The sequence below is a fragment of the Haemorhous mexicanus genome, chromosome 12 (genome assembly GCF_027477595.1).
Source record: "Haemorhous mexicanus isolate bHaeMex1 chromosome 12, bHaeMex1.pri, whole genome shotgun sequence".
Classification (NCBI taxonomy): domain Eukaryota; kingdom Metazoa; phylum Chordata; class Aves; order Passeriformes; family Fringillidae; genus Haemorhous; species Haemorhous mexicanus.
In genome coordinates this window covers 19,062,247-19,087,362 of record NC_082352.1, presented here as the reverse complement: position 1 = coordinate 19,087,362, position 25,116 = coordinate 19,062,247, and the positions used below count along the sequence as shown (strand labels likewise).

General features: G+C 43.2%; 1 protein-coding gene across 2 annotated transcripts in view; it reads right to left on the bottom strand.

The window, feature by feature from the left end:
* Positions 1-737: 737 nt before the first annotated feature.
* CDH13 (cadherin 13) overlaps positions 738-25,116 on the bottom strand; it is a 445,340-nt gene continuing 420,961 nt past the window's right edge. The window contains exons 12-14 of one of the 2 annotated variants that reach the window (XM_059857431.1): positions 21,408-21,641; positions 19,846-20,061; positions 738-6,104 (exon numbers count right to left, since the gene is read on the bottom strand). In XM_059857431.1, the coding sequence (XP_059713414.1) occupies positions 6,097-6,104; positions 19,846-20,061; positions 21,408-21,641 (458 nt within the window). In that variant the 3' untranslated portion in view covers positions 738-6,096. Of the gene's footprint in view, positions 6,105-17,043; positions 20,062-21,407; positions 21,642-25,116 lie in introns of those variants that run through there. The other variant, XM_059857430.1, reaches the window with a different exon arrangement.

Below are 25,116 nucleotides of genomic sequence, written 5' to 3'. Positions count from 1 at the left end.
CACAGGTATTAAAAGGCTATTTTCAGAGATATTCCACCTTTGTGTGGCTCTGTCACTTTAGATGACTTCCTAGAAGATCTGAAATGCAACCTGCAGGAGTTTCAGCAAGGCAGCAGGTTTAGCTTTACACTGGAACAGGAATTCCCTGGTAAGGAGGCATTTGTTCAGTTTTCTGTGTTGTTTGTGCAGTTCTTGTGCCTGGCTGCTCCCTCTGAGCTGAACTGGTGGTGGTGGGGGGCCAGGTGAGGCAGGAAATGCACAAACACCCATGAGAGCTCCTGGCTGCAGTCCAGCCTGGGGACATCTGGGTTAAGTTTGGCTCAAGGCAACCTCTAATGGAAATGGGGCTTTAGACAGCAAATTATTGCTGTTACCTGAATATTCACTTCTGCTTTTTGTGTGAGCAAACATTTTTCTGGTGTGGTCAGACCATCCCTGGAGTGTCCAAGGCCACCCTGCTCTGGTGGAGGGTGTCCCTGATCTTTAGATCATTGAAAGGTGATGTTTTAGGGTCCCTCCCAACCCAAACCATTCTCTGTGATTCTATTTACCTCTCTAAGCTCCCAGTTCTCATTCCAAACCACATCATGGTGAGCTGAAGGCTGCAATTTTTCTCCTTCCCTAAGAACATCCCGGGGTCTCTGCTGTTCAGCACAGGCTGTTCCATTCCTTTGCCAGTCTGGAGGTCATTTTGTGGCCCTCCATTCCTGAGGCAAGGTCTAGGTCCAGACAGAAGGTAAAAGCCCATACATCCTTTATTTGAGCATTTCACAAATAAATTACAAGTTTCTTTGCAACCACATCATAAATCAAAATGTTTATTTACACCTCAGAAACAGCAAGCGATTCAGCAACTAGGGCCCAAAGGAATGATTAACTGGAAAAGCAGCTGAATTAAGCATCTTGAAAATCAAACAAAATGTTTTCCTTCTTGCTTGGACTATTAAAAATGGAAAAAAAATGGTTAAAAAAATTAATCTTGATGGTAACTTCAGGGGACAGAGGTTGTTTGGGGTAGGTGTGGTTTCACAGGAGGGTTCTGGCTGAAATGGCAGCAACAACACAACTGATGTGTGCTGAGTTCCCCATCACAGCCCCCCAGACACGGACTGATTCCTCAGGCAGGGGTGTGGGCACACCCAAACACCCAGCCTGGCTCTCTCTCCATTCCTCTCACCCCACATCTCAGCCTGCAGGCACTTGCTGATGCAGGGCAGGAGTGCAGTGCTCAAGGCTGGGTGAAACTTTCCCAAACAGCTGTCCCACTGAAAGCTCAGGAATGAGGAATTCTGGCTCTACACCCTTCCCTTTCCACCCCTGGTGACCTGCTGATCCCCAGACCACTGAAAATGAGTCAGAAAGCAATGGTGCATGTCTTCAGCTGATGGAATTGTGGTACGAGGGGACAGCTCAGGGTGGCAGAAACACAACAGGAGAGTTGAGATCAGCCTGGGGTTTGGGGTGGGGGCTTTTTGCCCTTTTTATTTGCTTTAAATCAGACTGGTTCAGTACATGCAGCCCATGCTGTCCCTTATCCCATGAATTCATCCTTAACTGAGGGAATTAAACTGCTCATTCCAAGCTCCCCGTGTTGTATCAATCTCCTTCCACCTGCATATATTTAATATATATATTTATATGTGTATATCTCTATATATCTACATATATACACACATAGCAGTTGTGCAGCTAGAAACCTTCCACTGAGAGTGGGGCAGTGCATCCATCCCCCTGGGACCAGGCCAAAGCAGCCCAAGTGTCCTGGGGTGAGGCAGGGCAGGGCAGCCTCGTGTGCTTTGTGCAGGAAAGGCTCAGCTCTGCCTGCTCTAAAGAGAATGGCTGTAATGATAATTACTGATGTGCACTGCATGTGACTGCTAATTATAGAGCACAGAGGTAACTGAAAGGAAGTAATTGTTATTTTTATTTTTCTTTGTGTTAGCGTGGGGCTGGATCTCTCAGACAGCAGAGTTTCTAGAGATGCAAAAAAGGCAAGACAGGAGCAGAGCTTTGCTTTAGACTTGGTGGTGTCAAGCCAATGTGACTTATTAATATAACTAATTTTTAAAAAAATATTAAATAAGACATTTTTAAACCTATCCCAAAAGCAACTTAGCCTTTAGACCAAGTGGTGTGAAGTTATTTGTGTGCAAAATTCTGCTCTGGGTGGATTAGTAACATTTGAGAAGAAAATTGGAGCTTTCTCAGTGTTTCAGACAGGAGGCCTTTGCAAAGGAAAGACAAAAGTTGTCAATGCAGTAGATGTCTTTTTGTAGTGATAAGGCATTTAAGATAGGGCCCTACAAACTGCTTCTAAGTCCACAATTTAATAAATGAGGTTTGTATTATAGTAATCCAAAAAATGACTATGCAAGAGAACAGAACAAATTATGTGACCCCCATCCATTTCAAATCCAGGTGAAACCAAATTATTCTGGGAGCCTTGGAGACACCTTCAGGTGGTTGGTGAAGGGCACCTGTGGGTGGCTGGACGTGACAAACCCCAGGCTTCTGCTCAGTGGAAGCCCTCAGCAGTCCTGTGACAAACATTGCAGCTTCACTGTTGACAGCCAAAAGCAAGAAGTGGGCAGGGAGAATTCCACCTCAGTGTGATGAACTGAGCACGGCTCTGGTGATGGAGCTGCTGTTGGACTTCCAGCAGTGTAAACATGATGAGAACAGGGCTCAGGGACTGTGTTACCAGTGTTCCACCCTCACCTCATTTTCCTCCACACCCAGCAGGAAATTCAGCTCTTTTCCCGTGTTTTTACTCTTCATACCTACAGCTGCTGAGCAAAATGGACATGAATAAATGCACACAGGCAGAGGGGAAAAGCACACACAAGGAGCACAGAGCAGGGTTCAGTTGGCAAGCACACCAAAACTGAGACCTCTCTCTTGCTAATGAACCCCTCTCACTGATTGCTACTCCCAATTTTTGTTTCAACAGCACAGAGCCTTTTCAAGGGAAATCACTTTAACCAATAAAAAGTAAGTTTGTGAATGTTACAAAATGATAATCAACAAGTTCACTGCCTTCCCAACTCTAGACAGCATTTATGGGCCTACAAACACAGACTGACATAGCTGTTGGTGGGGCTGAAACAGCTGGGTAGGAATAAGGGGAATGTTACAAAAACAGCAAACTTGAATTGTTGTTGAATCAATTAATTAAGCTGAATTAATATTAAACAGAACCAACTATTAGAAAATAATGCAACCAATTTTGTAAATCTTCTGCTTGTTCATTATATTGTAGAAAAATGGATAAATCATTGTTTCTCCTTTGTTTCAGGAAATGGACACTGGTTTTTTGAGCCAGAGGTGGCACCCTTTGTTCAGGTAGGAAAACTCAGATTCTCCTGTGGATCCTCACTCGTGCCACAGTCTGTGTTAAATGGGGAGGAACATGAACAAGGCAGCTTCACCTCCTCCTGGCATGGCTGGGATGGGCTCCGTGGGGAGCCTGGGACCCTTGGGAAAGGCTGGGAGGCTTCAATGTGGGAGCAGAAATAAAGGGAAAATGGGAATGGAGGCTTGGATGCAGCTCAGGTCAGAGCTTCAGCTGGGCTCTGGCCTCTCTGCACGTCACAATCCTGCAGTGGATCCAAGAAGAAAGATCTTGAGTCTTCCCCTTGCTTGTGGAGCTCCAGGCAGAAGAGTTTTCTCTTTGTTCCTCATTCTGGCTGCCCTGGGGATGATTCACCCAACGCTCTGTGAGCCTGGGTTTGAAGCAGGCAAGGGCAGATTTTTCTGGCCTTGGACAGAAATGACACCAAAGTCAAGGGGGGTCTTTCCAGAGGTGGGTTTGGCTGGGTGGGGAGAGGAAAAAAGCAAGTAGAAAAGAGTATTTGTGGGGCAGGGTGATATAATTTTTTTATTCAAGATAGAGGTTTTGTAGCTCAAAGCACAGGGTGCAGAATATCTTTGGGTGCATTCATTGAACATACACGTCGGAATTCCAGAGGTGCCATACAGTAGATAAATTGTTCCTTTTGGAAAAATTTGCTCGAAAATAATATATATATATATAATTTTTTTTAATAAAAAAGGTGTGATTGATTGTTGATGGCAAAGCAGCAGCGAGGGGTCCATACAAGGCATGGGCAGGGAGAGAGGACCAGGAGTGTGCCCAGGGCAGGGGCTGGGATCAGGCACTCCCCTGCTGGGATGCCTGAAGCTGCCAAAGCTACTCCTGGTGTCCTTGGCCAGCTCCCAGTGACCCTCAGGTGCCACTTTGGTGACACAGAGATTTCACTTACTTGGTCAGGACTGCAGGAGTTAAGCTGGAAGAGAAAAACTGGTCTGAAGGCAGCTCATATCTTATCCAGAAATCTACAACAGTAGGAAAGCTCACAACACAAACTCATTTTTCCTCTGTCTGTTGTTATTACTCTTGATTAAAAAAAAAAAAGGAAGAAAGAAAAATAAAAAAAACTGTTTGATATTTTGGTATAATACAGGAAGTGGGAGAAAAGCTATTGTACAGCAAATTTTAACCACCAACACACACTTAATATCTAGTGTAGCATTATGGGAAACTAAATGTATGTCTGGACTCATTTTTAATGCTTCCAAGAATCTTTACTATTGGAACATATATGTGGTGTGGAAGGTGTGCTCATACTCTCACTGTGGTAGGGATGCCATCGAGGATGACCCATAATTACTGTAAAAATGCTAACTAAAGAGTGCAGCTGCAAAGTTCTATTGCATAAGGAAGCTTTCTTGTTTAAACTTTAAATAAGCAGGTTTATTAAAATATTCTAAGACACTTACCTTACCCTAGTTACTGGCAAGCTCTAATAAAAGCCACAGTCTGTCACTAGTATACTTTTTGTGTTAATTTTATAAAAATTTGGTGTGAGCTTTGATGGATCATTTACAGTTTATTAACAAGATGATCATCTTCATACAGTTAGAAGGATTTTTTTTGTTGTTGTTTTTTGACCTTACATGCTCACAGAATAAAAAAGGATCCATATTCATAGAGAACAAACACCCTTTTTTCCCCATGTCTGCAAACAGGTGTGGTAAGTTCACACTCACAAAGAAATGCTCTCGTTACTCTTAACTGGAAGCTGTGTGTACGTGTGTATGTATGTATATATATATCCAAAAGGATGGGTTTGTGTGGGTGTGAGGGTATCTATAGACAGGGCACCCGTGCTGCTGCTGGCCCAGAGGCTGAGGCAGAGATCAGTGCTCTGGCAAGCACTGAGCCTTGCTGTTGCACTCAGCTTCTCACCTGCAGAGCCGATAAAAACGCTTTGTCACCTGCCCCGGCCAACCTTTCAGCCCTTTGGCCCCTCAGATCAGGCTGAGCTGCTCACACCTGGCTGCTCCTCCTGCATCCTCAGCTCCCTCTGGGGCAGGGGGAGCAGCTCAGAGCAGGAACAAGCCCTGGGGACTTGCATTTCTTGTTTGCTGAACCTGAGGTACGAGGAGGGCCACGGCAGAGCCCGGGTGGCCACGGGCTCTCTGCTGCTGGCCACGCTCTGGACAGCAAACACAGCAGGTTTAGCCGTGCTGGGACAGCTACAATTCATCTGTGGCTGTGTTGTTCTTCTGCTCCCTCCCTTCTCTCACCCTCCAGATGAACAATTTATAAAAGCTAAACCTGTGGTATAACTCTTCTCTCTATATAAATATATATATATACATACACTCATACATATACAAATACTAACCCACAGACAAAATATTTTCTGAACAGTTGAATAGCAACAAGTCAACAGATAGAAAAAAATGGAGTCAATCTGGTTTTGTGGTGTTTCTTTTTTTTTTTTTTTCTTTTTTTTTCAGCTCCCCCAAGGTGGGGTTTGGATGTCGTGGTCTTTTAACATTCAGAGTAAATTTTGAGTAAACCTTGTGTCCTGCAGGAGGAATCCAGGGCCAAAGGGCAGAGGGGAGGAGGCTGTCGAACACCAAGGTACAGTTGGACAGATTGAGTGAGATTGCAAACTAAACTGGAGCAACTGAGGCTGAGGAGTGAAGAACAGTCCTTGTAAACTGCAATCTTCAGAGCTGATGGGGTTTTTTCCTTCTTCTCGTTGCCATGGCAACTCGGTAGGACAGCTTCAAATGGCAGAGCTCTTACAGACCTGAAGGAGGAGATGGGGGTGAGTATTGCCATGCAAATCACAGGATCTTTAGGTGTTTGGGGTTTTTCCCCCCAGTTAAATTGCTGGTTGGGTGCATGAACATTACCAGTAGTTCAATATCAATTATCTGGGTCCAGAAACAATTACTTGTGAGTGCAGAAATGCCCAAAATGTCATGTGGGGCAGTCAGAGACCTTTGAGGTGCAATTCTGGAAGATGTGGTGAGAGGATGAATCCTGAGCCAGGACCTGATTCCCCCCCGGGCACCTCCATCTGTTCCATTTGTGCCCAAGGAAATGCCAGCCCCTCCCTCCCTGCACACCTGACAAGCAAAGAGCAAACAAACAAAATATTCTTTTGAAACACAGCACTCCAATAGAGCCTTTTGGTTTGTGAATATACCAGGGAATAAAAGGCCTGGTGTATCATATGCATGTTGCTACAGAAATAGAAGAGTTTTATGTGGGGTTTCTATGAAATAAAGTGAATGTGGCACTTGAATTCTGTTTTAGGTGGACACCCTGATAATACCAAGGCAGTAAAGAAATTCAGAAAGGAGATTTCAGGAGCAAATCTAACACCAGCTGTAGGTCACACTCAGCCTATAGAACCAAGGGAAAGGCACATCAAAACTCAGTCAGCAAATGTTTGGCTAATATTTATTGTGTCTGTACACTTAAAATATTGTAATATTGCATTTTTGTCACCACCACAGAAATGTAATGGTCAATGTTAGATGCTGGTTTGTGTCCTTTAAAAGTTTTCAATGATCTGTTCACCTTTTAGGGCAAATCAAATTTAATTTAATTATTGGTAAGGCCATTTTGTTTCATCTGTTTCTTTCTTGTTATCCTTTGGACTGATGTCACTATTGAATTCTGCAGCAATGCAGGCACCTGGATGCCAACAGCTGCCTGGCCCCTTCCCTGCAGTGCCTCACTTCTGGAAAACAAAGGTAAATAAAGCAAATTAAGTGTAAGAAATCCATGGAGGTGCTGATGGATGGGGCTCACTGAAGTGAGAAGTTTAACTGAGATTTCCAAATAGGACAAAATCTGGAATTGCTTGGCACGTGGATTTTTAGCCTGCTGCTGAAAGAAAAGGTCTGGCCACAAAATCAGGATCCAGACTCACATATAGGAGATTTATGGTCATGACTGCCAAAGTCTGGATATGTTTGGATTAGGGATGCCAGCTAGAACTAAATTCTCATAAACAACCTGATCTCCTGGGTGGTGAAAAGAAAGAATTTGAGACTGATCTCACAGACAGCCTGAAAAATAGCATTTCCAGATCCCAATGAAGCTTGGTGTCATTAAAGGGCATTTGTTTAATCCTGGCTCAAAGGAACTGACACTGCTCTGGGATTGATGAAGCTGCTCTGAATCCTTGGGAGATCCTTGGGGGTCTTCCTGCCCAGGACAGGCACTTGGGCATGATGAATGAGCAGCAGCTGTGGTGCTGAGCTCCTGTGCAATGCACAGGCTGAGACGTCACCAGAGAGATCTGCCAGCACAAAATTTATAAATTCCCCCCCAGCTCGAGCAGCCACTGAGCTGCTTCACCAACCAGCAGCCTGTGAGTAAAGGGCAGGGTTTGTGATTTATGTGCTCACCTGGAGAAAAGCTTGTATATTTTACATTATATTGACAGACATAATGAATGTGTACGAACCTTTCACACAGGCTGTGGGGTGTACAAAAATGAGTTAGTTCAGCTTTAATTATGACTCTTTCTCCTTTGCTATTTTTGTATCTATTGAAGGCCAGCTTGTCTCTCCCAAGGAATTTTTGACCCTCCCTTTTACCCCATTCCTGACTCCTTTCACCTCAAAGCTCTACAATCCCTGCCCAGATTTTCTTTCACTGAAATTTCTTCTCAACCTCATCCTTTCTTGCCTTTGATCCATTTAATCACGTGCCTGAAATGATGTTCTCTTGGCTCCTGGGACTATCTCCTCCCATAATTTTACCATGATTTTTCTAATCACTTTTCCAGCCTGTTCTTTGGTCTCATTCCTCCAGTTTATTTTTTTTTTTTAGGAAACCTTTTTTCCCCCCACTTTGGTTTCTTCCCCTTCTCAGTGCCACCGTCCTCTCCTGCTCAGCAATCCCATTGTTGCTGACAGTTCAGAGCTCTTACTCTTTTCCCACTTTTCCATTTAGTCTGAAATGTCAGCCTCTAGCTCTGATAACTTTTGGATGTTTTCCTGACAGCTCTGCACAGCTACAACTCAGCTCTTAAATCTTCCCCCTAAAGCACTCCCTTCTTTGATTGCTCAGGACAACACCATCATCCTGCCTCTTGTTGGAGCCTGAAAGCACAAACAAACCAGAGGAGCCTTTTGTCATGGAACCTCCTTTCTAGGTCTGTGTATTTAGGCTATGTCAGTCTAGATGATTCTCTCTCACAGGTTGTCCCAAAGGGCTTTTTGTAGCCATTCAAACAGCTAAATCCCCTACCAGGCTCTCACTTAGCAGGGTTGCAGCATCTTTTCTGAGCCCTTGACAAACTGAGCTGCTGTGTGCTCATCTCCTGCCAGCCTTGTGCTCTGCAGAGCATTTTCCTGCTCTGCCACTTCGACAGAACCTCTGTGGCTCCTTCACTGCCTCTTTCCCCTGCACACTCCTGGATTTTCCCTGCAGGAAATTCCCTGGTTTTCCTCTCAGTCACAGCCTGTGGTGGAAATGTCCCCTGGGGTGTGTTCAGAGAAACCTGGGCCCCTTCCAGAGGAAGCTGTGTCCCAACATCTGCTGGCACTTCACCAAACCCTTGGCGTTGGCAGAGGGTGCCAAGACTGCTCTGAGTTCAGCTAAGCCTTGTGTCAAAGGAATTATTCCAAACACAGCCATTAAAGGTGATTGAGCAGAAAGAAGGGTTTTTTCCATCTAATTTTCTATGCCATGAACTGTGCACTTAGACCTATACCCCCAAAGTATAATAATTATTATTTAATAACAATTATTTACTATTGAGTAGAAAAGTAGGAACTTTTGCACAGGTGGATTATTTAAAGGAATAGTTTTTCCCTCTGGAAATCAGATTCAACACTCAAAATTATGGTCTGTGATGTTTCAGTAGACAACCTTTGGTAAGTAAGAATATGCAAGATCAAATCTGTCTTGGTTCTTTCTATTGCACACAAAATTGATTAGAAATTGTTCTGTCCTAGAGAGAATCAGACTTTTATTTTCTGTGGTTAATAACAGAGTGGCAGTTACAAAATTACTTTCTATAAAGTGTCTGATAAGGTCATGTGAGGTGTTAATTGGCCAAACATGCTGGCCAGTAATTCCCTTATCACAAAATCTACAGGAATCAAAGATAAACATTGAGCTTTCCAGGCAATACTTTGCTTATCCTCAACCAAGGATAACCATAATATTACCTGGAAAACTCAATGTTTATCCTCAATCAAGGATAACCAAAATATTACCTGGAAAACTCAATGTTTATCCTCAATCAAGGATAACCAAAGTATTGCCTGGAAAACTCAATGTTTATCCTCAACCAAGGATAACCAAAATTTTGCCTGGAAAACTCAATGTTTATTCTCAACCAAGGTTAACCAAAGTATTGCCTGGAAAACTCAAGCTGGGCGTGAGGAAATCCACAGAAACCAACACAACTGCTCTGTTTTAAACTCACTGGGGAGATCTGAGCCTCTGGTCCATATTTAAAAATCTCTCTGTTCTCCCAGCTGGATTTCCAGTGCTCATTACTGCTTCCTGTGTAGGAATTGTGGTCTTCTTGTTGGCTTTTCTTTTTATTTATTGTCCCCATAAAGAAGGAACCAATGAAAATTCCAGAAATGCTCACACAGAGCCAAATTTTAGAATCTAGTTCTTATTTGAGCCTCAGCTCACCTGGTGACTTTTCCACTCACTGTGATGGGGTTGCATTGGTTTTTAATTAATTTTTTTTTTACCCACTATTATGTATTTTATAGCACAGATAATTTATAGTTTGCAGCTGGCAATAGCTCATAAAAGATATTAGTATTTAAGCAATACTGTGAGCATCAAATGTGCAAATAATGTTTGCAGGGAGCACATTTGCTGATCAATGAGAACTATTTCTTTAAGAACTTAATTCCCTGGTAAGCCTGTGCCTCGCAGGTTCAGATCTGCACACTAATGATAATTAGGCCTAGTAATTATTTTATTTTCTTTTTATCAGCTCAGTCTCCATATCTGGCCTCAGCACTCAGGAATTATTACCCACCCTGTGTTATTTGAGGTGTGATTTGACAGAAATTACCTACAACGAGTGATTTGTTGCCCAAAGCACTCAAGCCACAAAAGTGGAAAGGGAATTTTTGCTCTTATTTTGTCCCTTCCACCTTTTCCTTTGGGTATCCAGGGATGCACAGCTCTAGGGAATGTATTTCTCCAGAAATCTCTCTCATTTCAGTCTCTAAAGGCAGGGTTGCTGCCATGTGTTTCTGAATTATTGCATTTCTGGTCAGTGAATTATTGCACTTCTGGTCAGAGAAGAAAGCACAGCACCTTCTCAGCAGCAGCTGGTGCCTGTTGGCAGCAGGAACAGGAGGTTTGGAAGAGGAGGTTTTCTTCTGCTGCTTGAGAAAACTGACAAACAGTGGGAGAGTTTGTCTGGATCTAATGTACCCATGGCACCAATAAAGATAATTATCCTGTGGGGATATAGGTGTAAGTGCACAGTTCAGGGCAGGGAGATCATGACATAGAAAATTAGATGGAATAAACCCCTCTTCCTACTCAGCCAAGGTTTACTGGCTGTATTCAGAGTTGATGAGGGTGGCCAACTCCACAGGAAAGCCCTGAATTGGAGTTTCAAAAGCTGATCTGGTTTGAGAAGGTGCAATTCACCTAATCCAGCCTAAGTTCCTAATGCTGGTTCTTCAGTGGCTGCAGAGACAGCTCCCTGCCTCTGTCACACAGGGCTCACTCCAGGTTTACTCCTCATCTTCATCCACACAACAGAACAAAATGCAGGAAAAAAAAAAAGGCACAACATTTAAGACAAAGATTTCATGATCTGCCTTCCAAAGAAGCAACTGGGAGGGTGTAAATTCCTTCCCTGAGGTTCAGGCTGCCAAGAGCTCTGATTCCAGCAGAACCCTTCCCTCCAGCCAGCTAGCAGTGGTGTGTGCAGAACTTCTGATCTCAGAAAGTGCTTTGGTACCCCCCAGCTTTCCCTGCTGCAGCCAGAGCTTTCGCTGAACTTATTTACATATTAGTGACTCAATTCCCTGCTTATTAAAAAAAAAAAAAAAAAAAAAAAAAAAACAGGTCTAAATAGAGTAATTAAAAGCCTTTGAAAGATGTGCTTTTTATGAGACCAAGCTCACCCTCTATTTCACAGACTCTGCTTCTACACTGCAGTTAAAACCTCATAAAAATTAAAGGCATTTAAGTTTCTTGCTGACCCTCTGTACAGGAATGAGCTTTACCCAAAATGCATTCATCCTTTAATTCCCATTAAAATAAGAGAGTTAACGCAGCTGCAGTTTGGAGTTCAGCTCATGCATGCTCCATTTCTTTCAATTACCCTTTCATCAGAAATATTACATTAATCTGGCTTAATTAAAAGTCTACATTACATCATGGACTTTACTGAAACCTCAGTAATGCTAAAGAGGTAACCAAAATGATAGAAGAGATCAGCACCGTGTTCCTGATTAGGCAGCTAATCAACATCCAGGTACTTCTTTCCTGGATTTACCATCTAGGAAAGGTCATTAATTAGAGACATAGTTATTAGTTTAGCCTCGATGTAGAGCTTTGAAAAATATAAATTATTCTCATGTGCATCACTGGTTGATCTGTCACGGGAAGGTTTCAACTGCAGAAGTTTCATAGTGTGCCTACAAATTATGACAAATTTCCCCCAAAATCTCATTGAATTTGAAGGACTATTCCCAAACAGGTACCCTGTGTTTTCATCCCTGCAATTAAAACATCTGGGCTTAATATCAGCCAGAACAAACTGCTGCTCTCACTGGCCACAACACCTTGGGGAAAAGTTTATAAAGACTCCAAAAGTAAATGAGTTTATCTTGAAAAATCTTATACCATCACACACAATTTGTTTCTCATTTAAGTGAGGAATTATTGGAGAGCTGTTAAGGAGGGGAGAAGCCCAGTGTGAAATGAGAGGCTGATGACTGCCCCCAGAGCTTTGCTGGGCTCTCCTAAATCCGTGCCAGTGTTGACTGCAGGAGCTGGGACTGTGCCACGGGCTCTGCAATCAGCCCAGAGTGGCAGGGAGAGGGGAAATGTGCCAGCCCCAGCTCCCCAGCTGGCACAGGGGGACACATTCCCCCTGCTGAGGTCGAGTCACCTGTGGGACACCAGCACTAGCAGCTTTCACACTGCTAATTTATTATAATTATCTTTATTATAATATTTTATTGTTACAATTTATTATATTTATTATTAGGAGACTGCAGTAGTGGCAGAGCCAAAGCAGGGCTGGTGGAAGCCAAAGTGCTCTTCTGAGCCTGGCAAGGACACTGCTGAGTCCTTGGCTGTGCCTGCCCTCCTCCCTGTCAGGTGCTCACACACCCTCCCTGTGTCATGACCTGTTCCTAAGAAGGGAATAAAAGAAACATTTCTGAAAGAAAAGTTGCTCAGGTGAAGCAAAATTCCTTCTCTCCTTGCTTAGAAATTCAGAGCCACGTGCTTCCCTAGGTTTATCAAATAAAAAACCATCTTCTCCTACAATTCCTGTTCTCCAGGGATGTGAAGAATCTCACTGGGAGAGGGGGAGTTTTAGGGGAGAAAAGCCAAGATGTACTCCATTATTGTTTTTTAAAAAATTGATGTGAATTTCAGTTGGATACTTTGTCAAAGCAGTGTTGCCTTCATTTAAGCAATAGGGAATAAATGCTTCCTTCATTTTTCAGTTCTGTCAAAACTAAACAAGTGCAGAGGAGGCTGCCTGCAGCCTGCATGGATATTTTCCCATGCTCTGATCTGATAAATGGAATGGAATGGCTGAAAATATTCAACAAGTGAAATGAATAAGTACAGCTTGGAAATAGCAGCACTGAACAAGTCTGCTGGTTTTTTCCTAGGGATGCTGAAAATGAAATGCATCAGCTGTAGCAGGGAGCCAGCCTTTTACAGGACTGGGAGCTGCTCAGGCAGTCAGATCTCATCTCCCCCAGCAGCACAGCACAGGTTACCATCACTTTTAAATAAGCAGAACATGAACAATCCAGACACATTCAGATCTGTGGGTATGGACTAAACCCAGCTTGAAATCCTAAATTAATCATCTGAAGAAATTCTTGTTCGGTAAGAATAAAAACAAGAGTGAAGGATTATGCTCAGAAGCCACAGAAAAGGACAAAAACAAACTAGAAAATCAGCCAGGTGTTGGTGTCAGCCTGCTCATTTCAAATCTTTTGAAGAACTGCTCCTAAAAGTGGCACTTACCTAAGCACCGACTAATGACCTATCCCAATTAATAATCGATAAACTGAGGCTCTAAGTCCTCCTCTAAAATACTCCAAACATTAATGGCCCTTTAAAGGGCTTTGTAAGGATCCACTGGGTATTGCAGAAGCAAAGGCAACATCATCAAACCCTCAGGCACCACAGACCTCCTCCTAATCTTCAATATCCTGCCCAAACCTGAACACAAAGCTGTTTACATGGAGTTATCTGGATGTTGTAAAGGGAAAAATAGGAAAGGAATAGGAAAAACAGTTAGAGGGAAAATATCCAAGGATAGACACAAACATCTCACGATGTGTAGTGACCATTAATGGCAGGAAAAAATATTTCAACTGGTCATGTATTCAGTGCCAGTTTTTAATCATAGGCCACTCCAGAGCAATCCTGGCCATAACTATCCGAAATTCAATATTTATGTGGATTTAAGAAGTTGTTCAGAGAAGAAATACAAAATATTATGTACCAACAATTACTGTGGAGTACTGTTGAGAAAATGAGAACATAAAAGCGTTCACTTGAATTGCCAGCACGAAATGGGCTATCAAAGCAATCTCCCTGAATGTCCATTCCATGCCTCCAGAATGACCACCAGCAGTAATGCTGCAGCTCTGGGCAAGGAGCTGCCCTTGCTCCCTTCTGCATTCCACTCATCTTCTCAACTGCCCTCTTTTCTCACCTCTGTTTGGATGGCTTCAGATGTGTGTAAAATGCCATTTTCCACCTAATTGACTCGATCAAATGGCACGGCGTTAAGCACATTTCAATATGCTGATGTGTAATTTGGGGGCATTTCTATTTGTCTTGTCTGGTGTACAAACATCCTGTCCCCAATTATGGACATCCATATGGATTTCTGGGCCATTTCAAGCCCCATTAACTTTAGGTGGGCTCCCAAACTGCACAATATGTTGCAGGACTAGAAAAAATCCTGCAGTGAAATCAGAAGAATGGACACAGCTCTCTGTTAAAATTGAGATTCAAATCAAGGCTGGCTCAAACTGAAGCAGCCCCTTGACTCCCAAACCATCCTTTCCTTAGAAATCAACCCAAATCTGTAAGCACACAAATAAAAATGGTGTTTTTCTCATACAGGCACTTGGGAAAGCATCAATTTCAGTGATATTTAGCTGCAAAAATAATAATATTAATGTGGACCAAAGCATCTGTGAAAAAGGCAGTGAGTGATAGTGGATATGGTGAGATTTACATCACTGGAACTCATTAAATATCAGCAAGTTCCAATTTCTTGGAGAGCAAAATTTAGGTGATATTTTAGGTACCTACATGGTTCTGCTCCAGCATGAGAATGCAACTCAAATTAGAGCAGTGCAAAAAAAAAATAAAAAATCCAAACAACCACCTCAAAAAAGCACCTGCCACAGGAAAACTCTAAAACTCTCCAATTTTAATAGTTTTTGCAATTCTAGCCAAAACAGGGATGTCTGATTTCTCAGAAATGGGAAAAAGTATCTTGCAGGCTTCCTTAGTCTTTTTAATTAAACTGATCTTTTTTTAAACTTATTTAAAAATAAACTGCTCTGAAAAGTAAAAAATTGCTGTAGAAGATTAAAAGGTGCTAAGAAAACCTAAAATATAAAAAGAAAACAACCAAACCCAACCAGCAAAACAAAGAAACAAACCAGAAGTGCTGGTTTTAGCAAATTCACCTCTTGGGAATCTCCCTCTGATGCTTCCTCTGGAACTGGATGGAACAGGGATGAAGTTTTTCCTTTTTTTCTTGGGAAAACCCAAAAATTCTACTGGAAAAACCCAATTGTTGAGCCCTGAAGGAAAAACAAAAACCAACCTGACAGTTTAAAACTCAGCCAAGAAATTCAAAACAGAGGCTGGAAAGTGGGAATGGGCAGGTGACAAATCTGCAGAGGAATGGAAGGAGCAGTGACCTTAGAGGTCTGTTCCATTTGAAACCTGCTCTGATTTGTCTTGTTCTGGTGCCTTTCAGGAATGCTCTGTTTCCCTTCTCAGCCATTTGATGTTCCTGCACAAATAACACGGGGAAAACAAGAGATACAGGGGCTGCTCTTGCTCTGAGAAACGAGCTGGGGGAGAGACAACCCTGCAGGATTAACTCTGCCTGTCCAGCTCCAGGGAAATGCAAACCCACCAGTTCCGTAGAATTCCATTTTTTTTACTTTTTTTTTTTCTGTTGTTGTTGTTTTGTTTTGTAGTGGTTTAATAATAATCATTTTCAAGGGATTAAAAAAAAAGCCACCTGTATTTTCTCTATTGGCCCTGTACCTTTATTCCTCAAATCAGAAAAAACTCAATATAGTGAGGGGCAGCCAGCACTAAATAGGAAAAGTTTGTGGAAATTATTAGGAAATTCAATTCAGGGGTGTCTCTAAGGCTTTTTTGTAATTGCAGCACAGACATCTGTGCCAGTCTCTGCTTTTCAAACACACCTGAGGCCTTTCACCCTGACTTTAACAAATTAATTGCAATGTAGAGACCTCCAGCTTATTTAATTTCTTTAAGGCAGCATTCCCCCCTTGTCTGGCACCTCACATTCTGTTAGAATAATGGTACTCTTCACTTATTTCAGCTCAAGTCAACTTGCACCTTTGTAGTCCGCCGGCCAGGTGAACAAAAATAAAAAGCTTCTTATTCATGGTTGATAGCCAAAAAAGATAAAAATTGGGTTTTTTTCAACATGAAGTGTTTGAATCCCAGCCTTTTTAACAAGGGAATTTAAGTAAAATATTAGTGACACAACTATTGTGCCTTTGGTTGTTCTTTTATTCCCTTCATTCCACACACTTGAATCTAACGTGGTCTTTTATGTCAGTAGAATATAAAAGAAGATATGAAATGCAATTACCATTCTATGATTATGCAATTAAGTGAAATAGTTATTATAAAATCAAAAGCCCAGAATTCAAATACCCCTTTAAACACTAATAACAATAATATAAATAATTTGTAATAGATCTAGAGCTCAGTTCTGCCAGCCAGAGTGGTTCTTTCTCAGCGTCCCACAGGGCCTGGGGCAGATTCTGTGGCTGACCTAGTTATGGCAATGTGCACAAATTTGGTTTTGCCTTGTTTTGCTTTGCCATCCCTCACCCTTGTGGGGTGCTGGAGCTGCTCTCTCACTGAAAACACTGAGGAGCCTTCAGGGGGAACCTGTTTGTAATTCTGGTGCTGGTGAGGATCCCTTTTGTGGCTGAATGCTGAGCAGGGCTGGGTCAGCTGTGTCACCTGGAAGCACTGCAGCACTCAGGGACAATCTAGAGCAGCACCACTCATGCTCCTGACAGATTTCCTCTTTCCCCACTCACTCTCTTCCTCAAGGAGCTGATTACTGCAGCTCCCCTCCCTGACCAGGAACCCAGGATGTTTTTTTTCATGGGTTTTTTTTTCCCCCCCCTCAATCTGAACTACTAAAATCTGAATTCAGTCTGAATATTTGGTCCTGTCTTGTCTCCAGTAATAGCAAGGCAAAGCTGACAGAGGAAAAATGCCACCACATGAAGTCTCATCTTAAACACAGAGTCTGCTTTAATGACAAGTGACAATATTCTCTCCAATATTTGTCACCATTACCTACTGCAGCTTTGGAAACTCCTCTGCCTGTCCACTCTCCACCATTCCAGCTTGACCTCAGTAAAACTAGGTGAAATACAAAACATGCAAAGATGCTCCTTTTCCCAAACAGCTTTGTGTTCATCACCTTTTCATCCCACCTCGTTGTTTTGGTGTGAAAATCTGCCCATATATTTTGGCATCTCATATTTTCTCTTTCTGGCTGCCAGGAACTCCTCAGTTTTTCTTGTTCCAGCCATATCTACCTTCCCAGGGGCTTCTGGGCAACTGTGCAGTCTGTCTCCCATTATCCCTCAGTATAGTGAGCACAGTAGGATGTCTCCAGAATGGGAGGAACTGCTGGGTTTTGCATCCATTTCAGTTTTAATCAGGCTCTTCACTTGTGTGCTCAGACACTTCAGAAATCTGCCACATCTGACTTCTTTCATGATTTAGGAAGGAGGCACATATTCTAAGTATAGCTAATAATTGCACCATTTAAATGATAATACCAAGATGTTTTCTACAGGAAAGATATTCATGCAGGGCTCTTTTACCACGAGCAGCTCTTTCACAGGGCTATCTATCCTCACACCAGATGTCAAATACAAAAAGAAATACTTTGGCATGAGTTGCAAAGTTCATTTGACTGAAGGATTTACCTCCAAGCAACAAGAGCCTCATAAAATACAAACACTGGGAGCAAAGTCAGCCACGTAAGGGCTTTTGCTAAAATTAAACCCATAACTTGCCACTGCAAATGGGACGTTTCATCTGTTCAATAAGCACTAAAGTTCTCTTTGTTTTTATGGCATCATAATCTTTGATTACTCTGATAAATATTTGGACTATACAAAACATTGCAATGGAGCTAATCACAGTTATAAAAAATCTGCCTGTGGAGACGAGTTGGGAACGGGGCGATGGCAGCACATTCCAGAGGAGTTCAAACACAGAACCACAGTATTTCACCTGGCTCCCAGCCCCATTCCTTTCTGTCTGTGTGCAGGGCACACCTGAGGGAAATGCTCAGGGGAGTTGTGGTGTTTGCTGGCTTTGCATAGACACGGTTGGGAACAGTTCCAGAGGGGGAATGACAGCCATGGAACGCCCTTGGGGTGTATCCCACCCACAGCTGGGCTGGACAAGACCTGCAGCCAAGAAGAGCAACTCAAAAAGTGCTTTCCAACACTGAAAACTGGCTTTATAACTCAGCCTGAGGAAAATGATCAGGCTTCTTGGTGGGGGCTGTAAAGAGTCAACATGAACATGGCAACTTCCCAAAGTACAAAGCTTTTCTCTACCTCGTTGTATTCTGAGCAGATGAATTAATGTAAATAAAGTTCAAGTGCAAATCACATCAGATAAGAAAGCAATTCCAGTGCTGAAAGTCATGCCTGGTGTAGCAGCAGCAGCATTTATGAAGTGGCAGCAAGAACATATTTGAATCAATGGGCTGCATATTTCTATCACTGCTGCAATAGTGTCACCCCCTGTCAAATATTTCTAACGTATTACCCCTAACAGCTGAAGTTTGCATTTGGTTCCAGGAGACTGAGCCCAGCCCAGCTGAACCAGAGCCAGAGCAGATCCCTTACATGTCACTGACTGAGACTAAGAACAGGAATTTGCACTTAGCATTTACAGAGTCCTTTTCATCTTCAAAGAGCATCACAAACATCAGCTGGTGCGGGCTCACAATGACCTTCATGCCAAGCTTTTGGGATGAAAGGAGGAGAAAACAGGACAGGATGTGTGCTCAAGCACACACCAAGCCTCAGGGGTGGAAAGGATCTCTGCCTTGACCTCTCCCCTGCCTGGTGGGGAATCCAAGGCCTTTGACCATGGCTCAGGTTTTAAGTCACCATGCAATGTGTTCTGTTAATAGAAGGTGAAGGTAACAGTCCTTAAATAACAGATTTACTGGCTTACTTGTAGGACACAGCTATTCCTTTGAAACAGATAGGAATTCAAAACCAACACTGCCTCAGAAAGTCTGCTGGCAGCTGTCACTGGACTAGCCAGGGACACACCCAGGTTAAATTGTGGGTTCCATGGCTTTGAATTCCTGCTTTGGAGTCATTCTGGGATTTTTCCCTCCCCCCACTTCCAATTGAAGTTAGCTTTCCAAATGAGATGTACAAAATTCCTTTCTCAGGAGCAGCAGAAATGCCTTCCACCTGTCACTTTTCTGTGCCCTCCAAGCCAGCCTGGCCATTTGATTCTCAGCTCTGGGTGGTTCTAAGCCCAGAATCTCAAACAAGGTCCTCATGTTCCAGTCACTTGCACATTTATGTGGAGGAACAGATTGAAGCAGACAGGCCTGGTTTTCCTGGTGACCCAGAACAGCCATTGTTACAGGAACACCTTTAATCTCCTCTTTCTGGGTTTGAATTGAATTCAAGTGGGGAGAGATGAAAGCAAGCATTGCACAAATCTGCTACTGCAGCTGGTACTTCTCAGTTTATCATATGCTAGCTCTGATTCCCTTTGATTCCTCTTAGAATTATTGCTTCTCTTTCTTAATTTGACAATCAGGCATCCATTTATATATATATAAATATTTTTTTTGACTATGGAAAAGCCCCCTCCCCCTTTCTCACAGCTATTCCCTCATGGAAAAAGAACCCAAAATTCCAGCATTACGATATCAATGTGTGAATTTAACTCCTCCCTTGGAGGGTTTTCTGGTGCAGAGCACAAATGAGCAGAAAAACAACACTCCATTACTTAGAGCTCAGCAAAAGACTTACAAAATAAACTGAGGAGTGAAAGGAGGATTAGGGTCAGGCTGATGTGGAGAGCATCCGCTGCACTGCAGTCCATTTTGGATTTCTTGCAGGTGCACACCTGTAACCTCAGTTCTGTGGTGTTGGTCAGAGGAGGCTTTCCAGAATCTGTCACTGAGATGGGGATGTTGTAATTGGCCTTTTTCAGGTTCTGGAGCAGGATGACCTGGGCATGGGTATCTGCAAAGGATGAGGGGACAATTAACCAAATGCTGGCTGCTTGGGAGGGTGAAGGAATCTGCAAGCAACATCAGACATGCCAGTCAGTCGTGGAAATCAGGAAGAAAAGGAGAATGCACTAAGAAAAATAACAAAAGGATTGAATTGAATTGGAGGGAAGAGACAGTCCTGAAATTCTTTCATGGGCTGAAATCTAATTCCAATCTTATTCCACACCCCACCAAAAGAAAGACTTGCAAGAGCCCCTTTTATTTAAATACATGATTTGGTCTACAAATTTTTGGCAGAAGTTGTCTGTGAAAGCTAATATACAAATGAAATGCATCTGGGGACATGTCACCCCCAAAATGACAAGAAGAGATAATAAATTTACTTGCCAAAGGAAAAAAGAACCCTTCCTGCTGGGAAGTACAGGGAAAACTGCTGAACCACTTCCACAAATTCCAAGGGAAGGGAAGGGAAGGGAAGGGAAGGGAAGGGAAGGGAAGGGAAGGGAAGGGAAGGCCCTTCCAAAGCCACAGATCTGCTCCACCTGAGGAACTGAGGCCTCAGCAGCTCTTGGCACCCAGGTGAGGGTGATAATTCTTAAAGGGTGTAACACAGGGGTGGTTTGATGTTTGGAGAATAGCCAAGAAAACAGCTCCTCCCCTTTGTCCTCCAGCCAGGTACAGCCATCACATCCATCTCTAGATTTTTCTAAGGCCATGACATGAACTAAAAGATTGGAGAATGGCAGGGAAAAATAATACGTTCCAGAAAAGAAGCAGGAATAACCTACTTTAGGAAGAAATGTTGTATTCTGTGCCCACAATTTGACACACAAACCTTCTGCAACATCATGATCCTCTTAGCAATTGGGCAAGGTCCCAGTGCATTGGGAGACTTTATTTGTGAAGAGTTTAAATACTTAAAATTAGGAAGTTTTTCAATTACATTGCTAGAGCCCATGCAAAACTTCCATGCTGTCCTACAGCAAAGCCTTGTGCACCTTGTGCAGAACAATTGGGTGCCATGAGATACAGTAATCACAAAATTATCAGTTTTTAGTAGCCCCTGATTAATGCAAAATAGAGGGAAGAAATTCAGCCAACGCAAGAGATTCATGCAAAACTGAGAGAAGAAAGTCCAGCCAATACAAGAAGAGGAGTTTCAGGTCTCAGAGCTGCCGTCCCACAGGCAGCTGGTCCAGCAGCCCCAGCACAGGGTGAAGCAGCAGCTTTAGGTAGCTCCATCCTACAAATCTTTCATGCAAAACCCCTCCTAAATTCCCCCAGTGCCTCAGGGGAGCACCCTGGGGTGGAGAAGTGGGAGGAACAAACACACAAAAATCCAAGTTACAGCCTTACTGTTAAGCCTGTTGATTCTCCACAACTTTTCTGGGCCGGATTGCTTGCTGAGCTCAAATTTGAATGGATCTGTGTTGGGGTGAAGGTCTTTGTCTGATGCTCCTAGAACCACTACCCTGAGATCTTTTGCATCGTCACAAACTTTTGCCAGGGTGGGATAAAGGGATGGGACATTGTCATTGACATCCTCCAAGGTGATGTGCAAAGTTCCTGTACCCGTAGCAGGAGGGTTACCTAGAGGAAAAAAACAAACATCTGTTTATTAAATCACATCTCCATAAACTCTTGCTCCTATTTGCACCTGCGGGCTTGCAAAGGGAAATAATTTTTTATTGTTCTTACCTCTTTTATATGGAAATTATTGCTTAAAAAAACCTGATGAGTCACTCTTGTAAATTCGTTGCTGATTTTCAGAATGAAGCCTGTCTGATTCTCTACAGTACGGAAAATTATTCTGAGGAAACCTCTGGGAGAGGAATATTTTGAAGTTAAAATGAGAGTAGGACATGAATAGATATCTGGAACAGAATCTGTTCATCAGCACATACTGAGAGAAACATACTGGGAGCCATCCCCCAGAGAGCTAGCACAGTGTTAAAAGAATGAAGAATAAGACAAGTGAGAGGCAAAGGAGGGAGGAATCAGGTTCTGAGGTGGGTGCCCAGAACAGAACAGGACCAGATCATCCCTGCCAGCCCTGAGGGCCATCTGCAGCTCTGTCAGCAGCACTGAAACCTGTCAGGGCAGCTCTGGGAAATGAGAGGGGTTATTTACTCTGTGCTTTCAAACCTTCCCGGGTGATTTGCCAGCCTGCCTCAGCCCTGACCCGAGAGGCAGCCGCAGAGGTGAGGCTGCTGTTCACTCACCACTGCCAGGCTCTGTGCCAGGGCTGTGAGTGACAAACCAGCCCCGGTGGCACTGGGGGGGCTGGGAAGGCAGAGTTTGCCTGCTGGGAGCAGCACCTCATTCCTGGGGCTGACCCAGGAGCTGACAAGTGGAAATAACTCGCAGTCGCTGCGGAGGTGTGCGTGGCTGAGCCGGTCACACACTGCCTGCAGCTCAGCAGCTCCTTGCAGCTCCCTCTGGCACCCCGGGAAAATCACCTCCAAGTTCTCTCAGTGCACATTTTGTCCTTCAAGGTCTCATCTGAAATGCTGCACTCGTGGGTTGTTTATTCCTCTTTTATTTTTTTCTGGTTTAGCACAGGGAAGTGTGATCCCTGCACTTCCCTGAGCAGGAACAGTCTCACGAGTTGGGAGCTCTACAGCACCCTACTAACAAGGTAAAAATGGAGCTGTGTCTCTTTCTTTATAAGGTTTTTTTAAGGATAAACTGTTTAATTAAGAAATGACACCTAAATTATTTTTATTTTTACCCTAATAAATAAGTACTTGTGACTCATAATGTGGACTTTTTTTATTTAAACAATTTAAACCTGTGAAGAAGAAGGTCTAGAAGAAGAACGAGTCTCTGCTTTAAAGCTTCTATTTTGTTTTTTATATATTACTACACTCTAAAACTTTAAACTCTACTACGTGATATTACACACTTCTATTCAAACTCCACACTCATGACAGTTCTATTATTGAATTTCTGAATTTCTTTATGGCCTCAGGTGGAATGCAGTGTTCCCCTGGGGGTCAGTGTCCATCAGCACAGAAAGCCTGCAATTCCCAGTGACCAGGGCTCCCACATAAACCCTTCCCAGATGGGTTCAGGGGGCTGCAGTTACCCTGTGCAGCACCAGGGCAGGGAGCCACAGCATTTCCAGCTCAGCCCTGCGAGAGCTGCCCTCCAGCACCACCCCCTGCCCGCAGCAGCCCAAGAAGCCAGGCTTTGGAAAGGAAACTCACCCACAGCACATTTTAATAAACTGAATTATTGCTGTCCCAAGGCAGGAGCAAGTGCCCCGTGGTCTGGATCTGATAAACTGCTGCCTGCAGCAGAATGCAATTAGTCCTTTCAATAACAAATGTTACTAATGGTGACGCCTCATCTGTTTCCTGCGAGCAGAAAAGCATCACAAAGGCTGAATGTTCATCCTTCTCCAGCCCTGCCCTCCCTTCTCATCTGGCACTTTGTCATCAGAAGGGTTCGGCTTGAGTTCTTTTTAATGAAAAAGAAACTATTTTTCACTTTTTATTGGACTAATTGAATTTACAGAAAGACTCCCATACGTTTTTTGTTCTTGATATATTATTAAGTAAAGTCATACGGCAGAAAGGATGAAAAGACATTCTGGTATTTGAAATATGATCATAAAAGCCAGCCTTTCATGCACTTAATTAAACTGCTGTCTTTAATTTTGAATGCATTATTTCCACACTGGACTGATAATGTCTTATGCACTGCCCTTCTTATCTTTCTCTGAAGTCAGTAATATTAAAATCTGCCTTTTGAAATGAAGAAGCCAACAGCTTTGTGGATGTCCTGCTATTTTGTCACACACAGATACGGCTGTGTTCCCCCTGCTGTGCACGTGTTTCACTCTTTGTGTGGTTCAGGGGCTGGGCAAATATTACACACACAGAGAAAAAAGAGTGAAAGGAAATTGCTTCTGTCCATTTCAATGACTTATTCTCTGCTTGGTTTATTTATAATGATTTAAACAAAAATCTTTCGTTGATTTATGAAGACCTCCAAAAGAAAAGCAAGCAAATGTCAGGGTCATAAACTGGAGCTTGTTAACACACATCATAAAAATGTACCATGAAATGAATCAAGCAAAAATGGTCACAACTCATCCGTTGGGAATATGTGACTTTCATAAATGTGATGGTATTATGCTGTTGAAATAATTCAAAATCCCATGATCTCCAGACGCCTCTGATTTTGAAAGGAAAGTTACCCATAGAATATTTTAATTCTGAAGTGAAACTGTTAATTTGCATTGTCAAACCTTGTGGCTGAGAGCAGAATTAATGAGAAGAGCAAGACCTAAAGGGTCCAGCAGTCCTGGGGAGAAGCTTTTCCAACCAGCTCTGACCCCATTTGCCACTGAGCAGAGCTGGCCACCCCTCCTGAGCATGAACACTTCAAATATTTGGGTGCCCTCAGAGCCCTTGGGGACAGAGAGAATTCCTCACTGCCAGAAGTGCCACATCTGGGGACACACCAGGGCAATCACAGGAGTGAAACTGCATCACTGGTTTGTGCAAAAGTGCTGAAACAGAGGCTGAAGGATGGAGAAATTCCTGGTGAAACAAAGTGGACGCTGGCTGGTGAACTGAGTCTCCAGTGCAAGGGGCTGTTACCAGGAAATGTGGATTTTACATTGGATGTTAGTGCTGCCAGCATAAATGACCACGTTGCTACCTCCAGCTGAAAAAAATTAGTTTGAAAATAAACGTTATGGAAAAAGAGACTTTGTATACTCCTGATGCTTGAATCCTAATGAAAGGCTGCACAGAATAACATCAGAATTATTGAGGTCACACGACTTCCACACTGCTCCTCAAACCAGAACTGTGCTTCTCCTGCTTCCTAGGGGTGCTGCTCTGAGAACCTAAACACAAAGTTCTGTCCCATCCCTCACATGGGGGTTTTTCCCCCTCCATAGGCTGTTTTTCTGCTCAGGAGATCTGTGTGTGCTCCATGATTTAGCAGCAGTCCCCTCCTGCAGGCAGGGATCCCGTGGCAGGGTGAGCTCCTGTCCTGGCTCAGCCAAAAAAAATGGAACCAGGAGAGGGGAGGACACCAAAATCTGGGA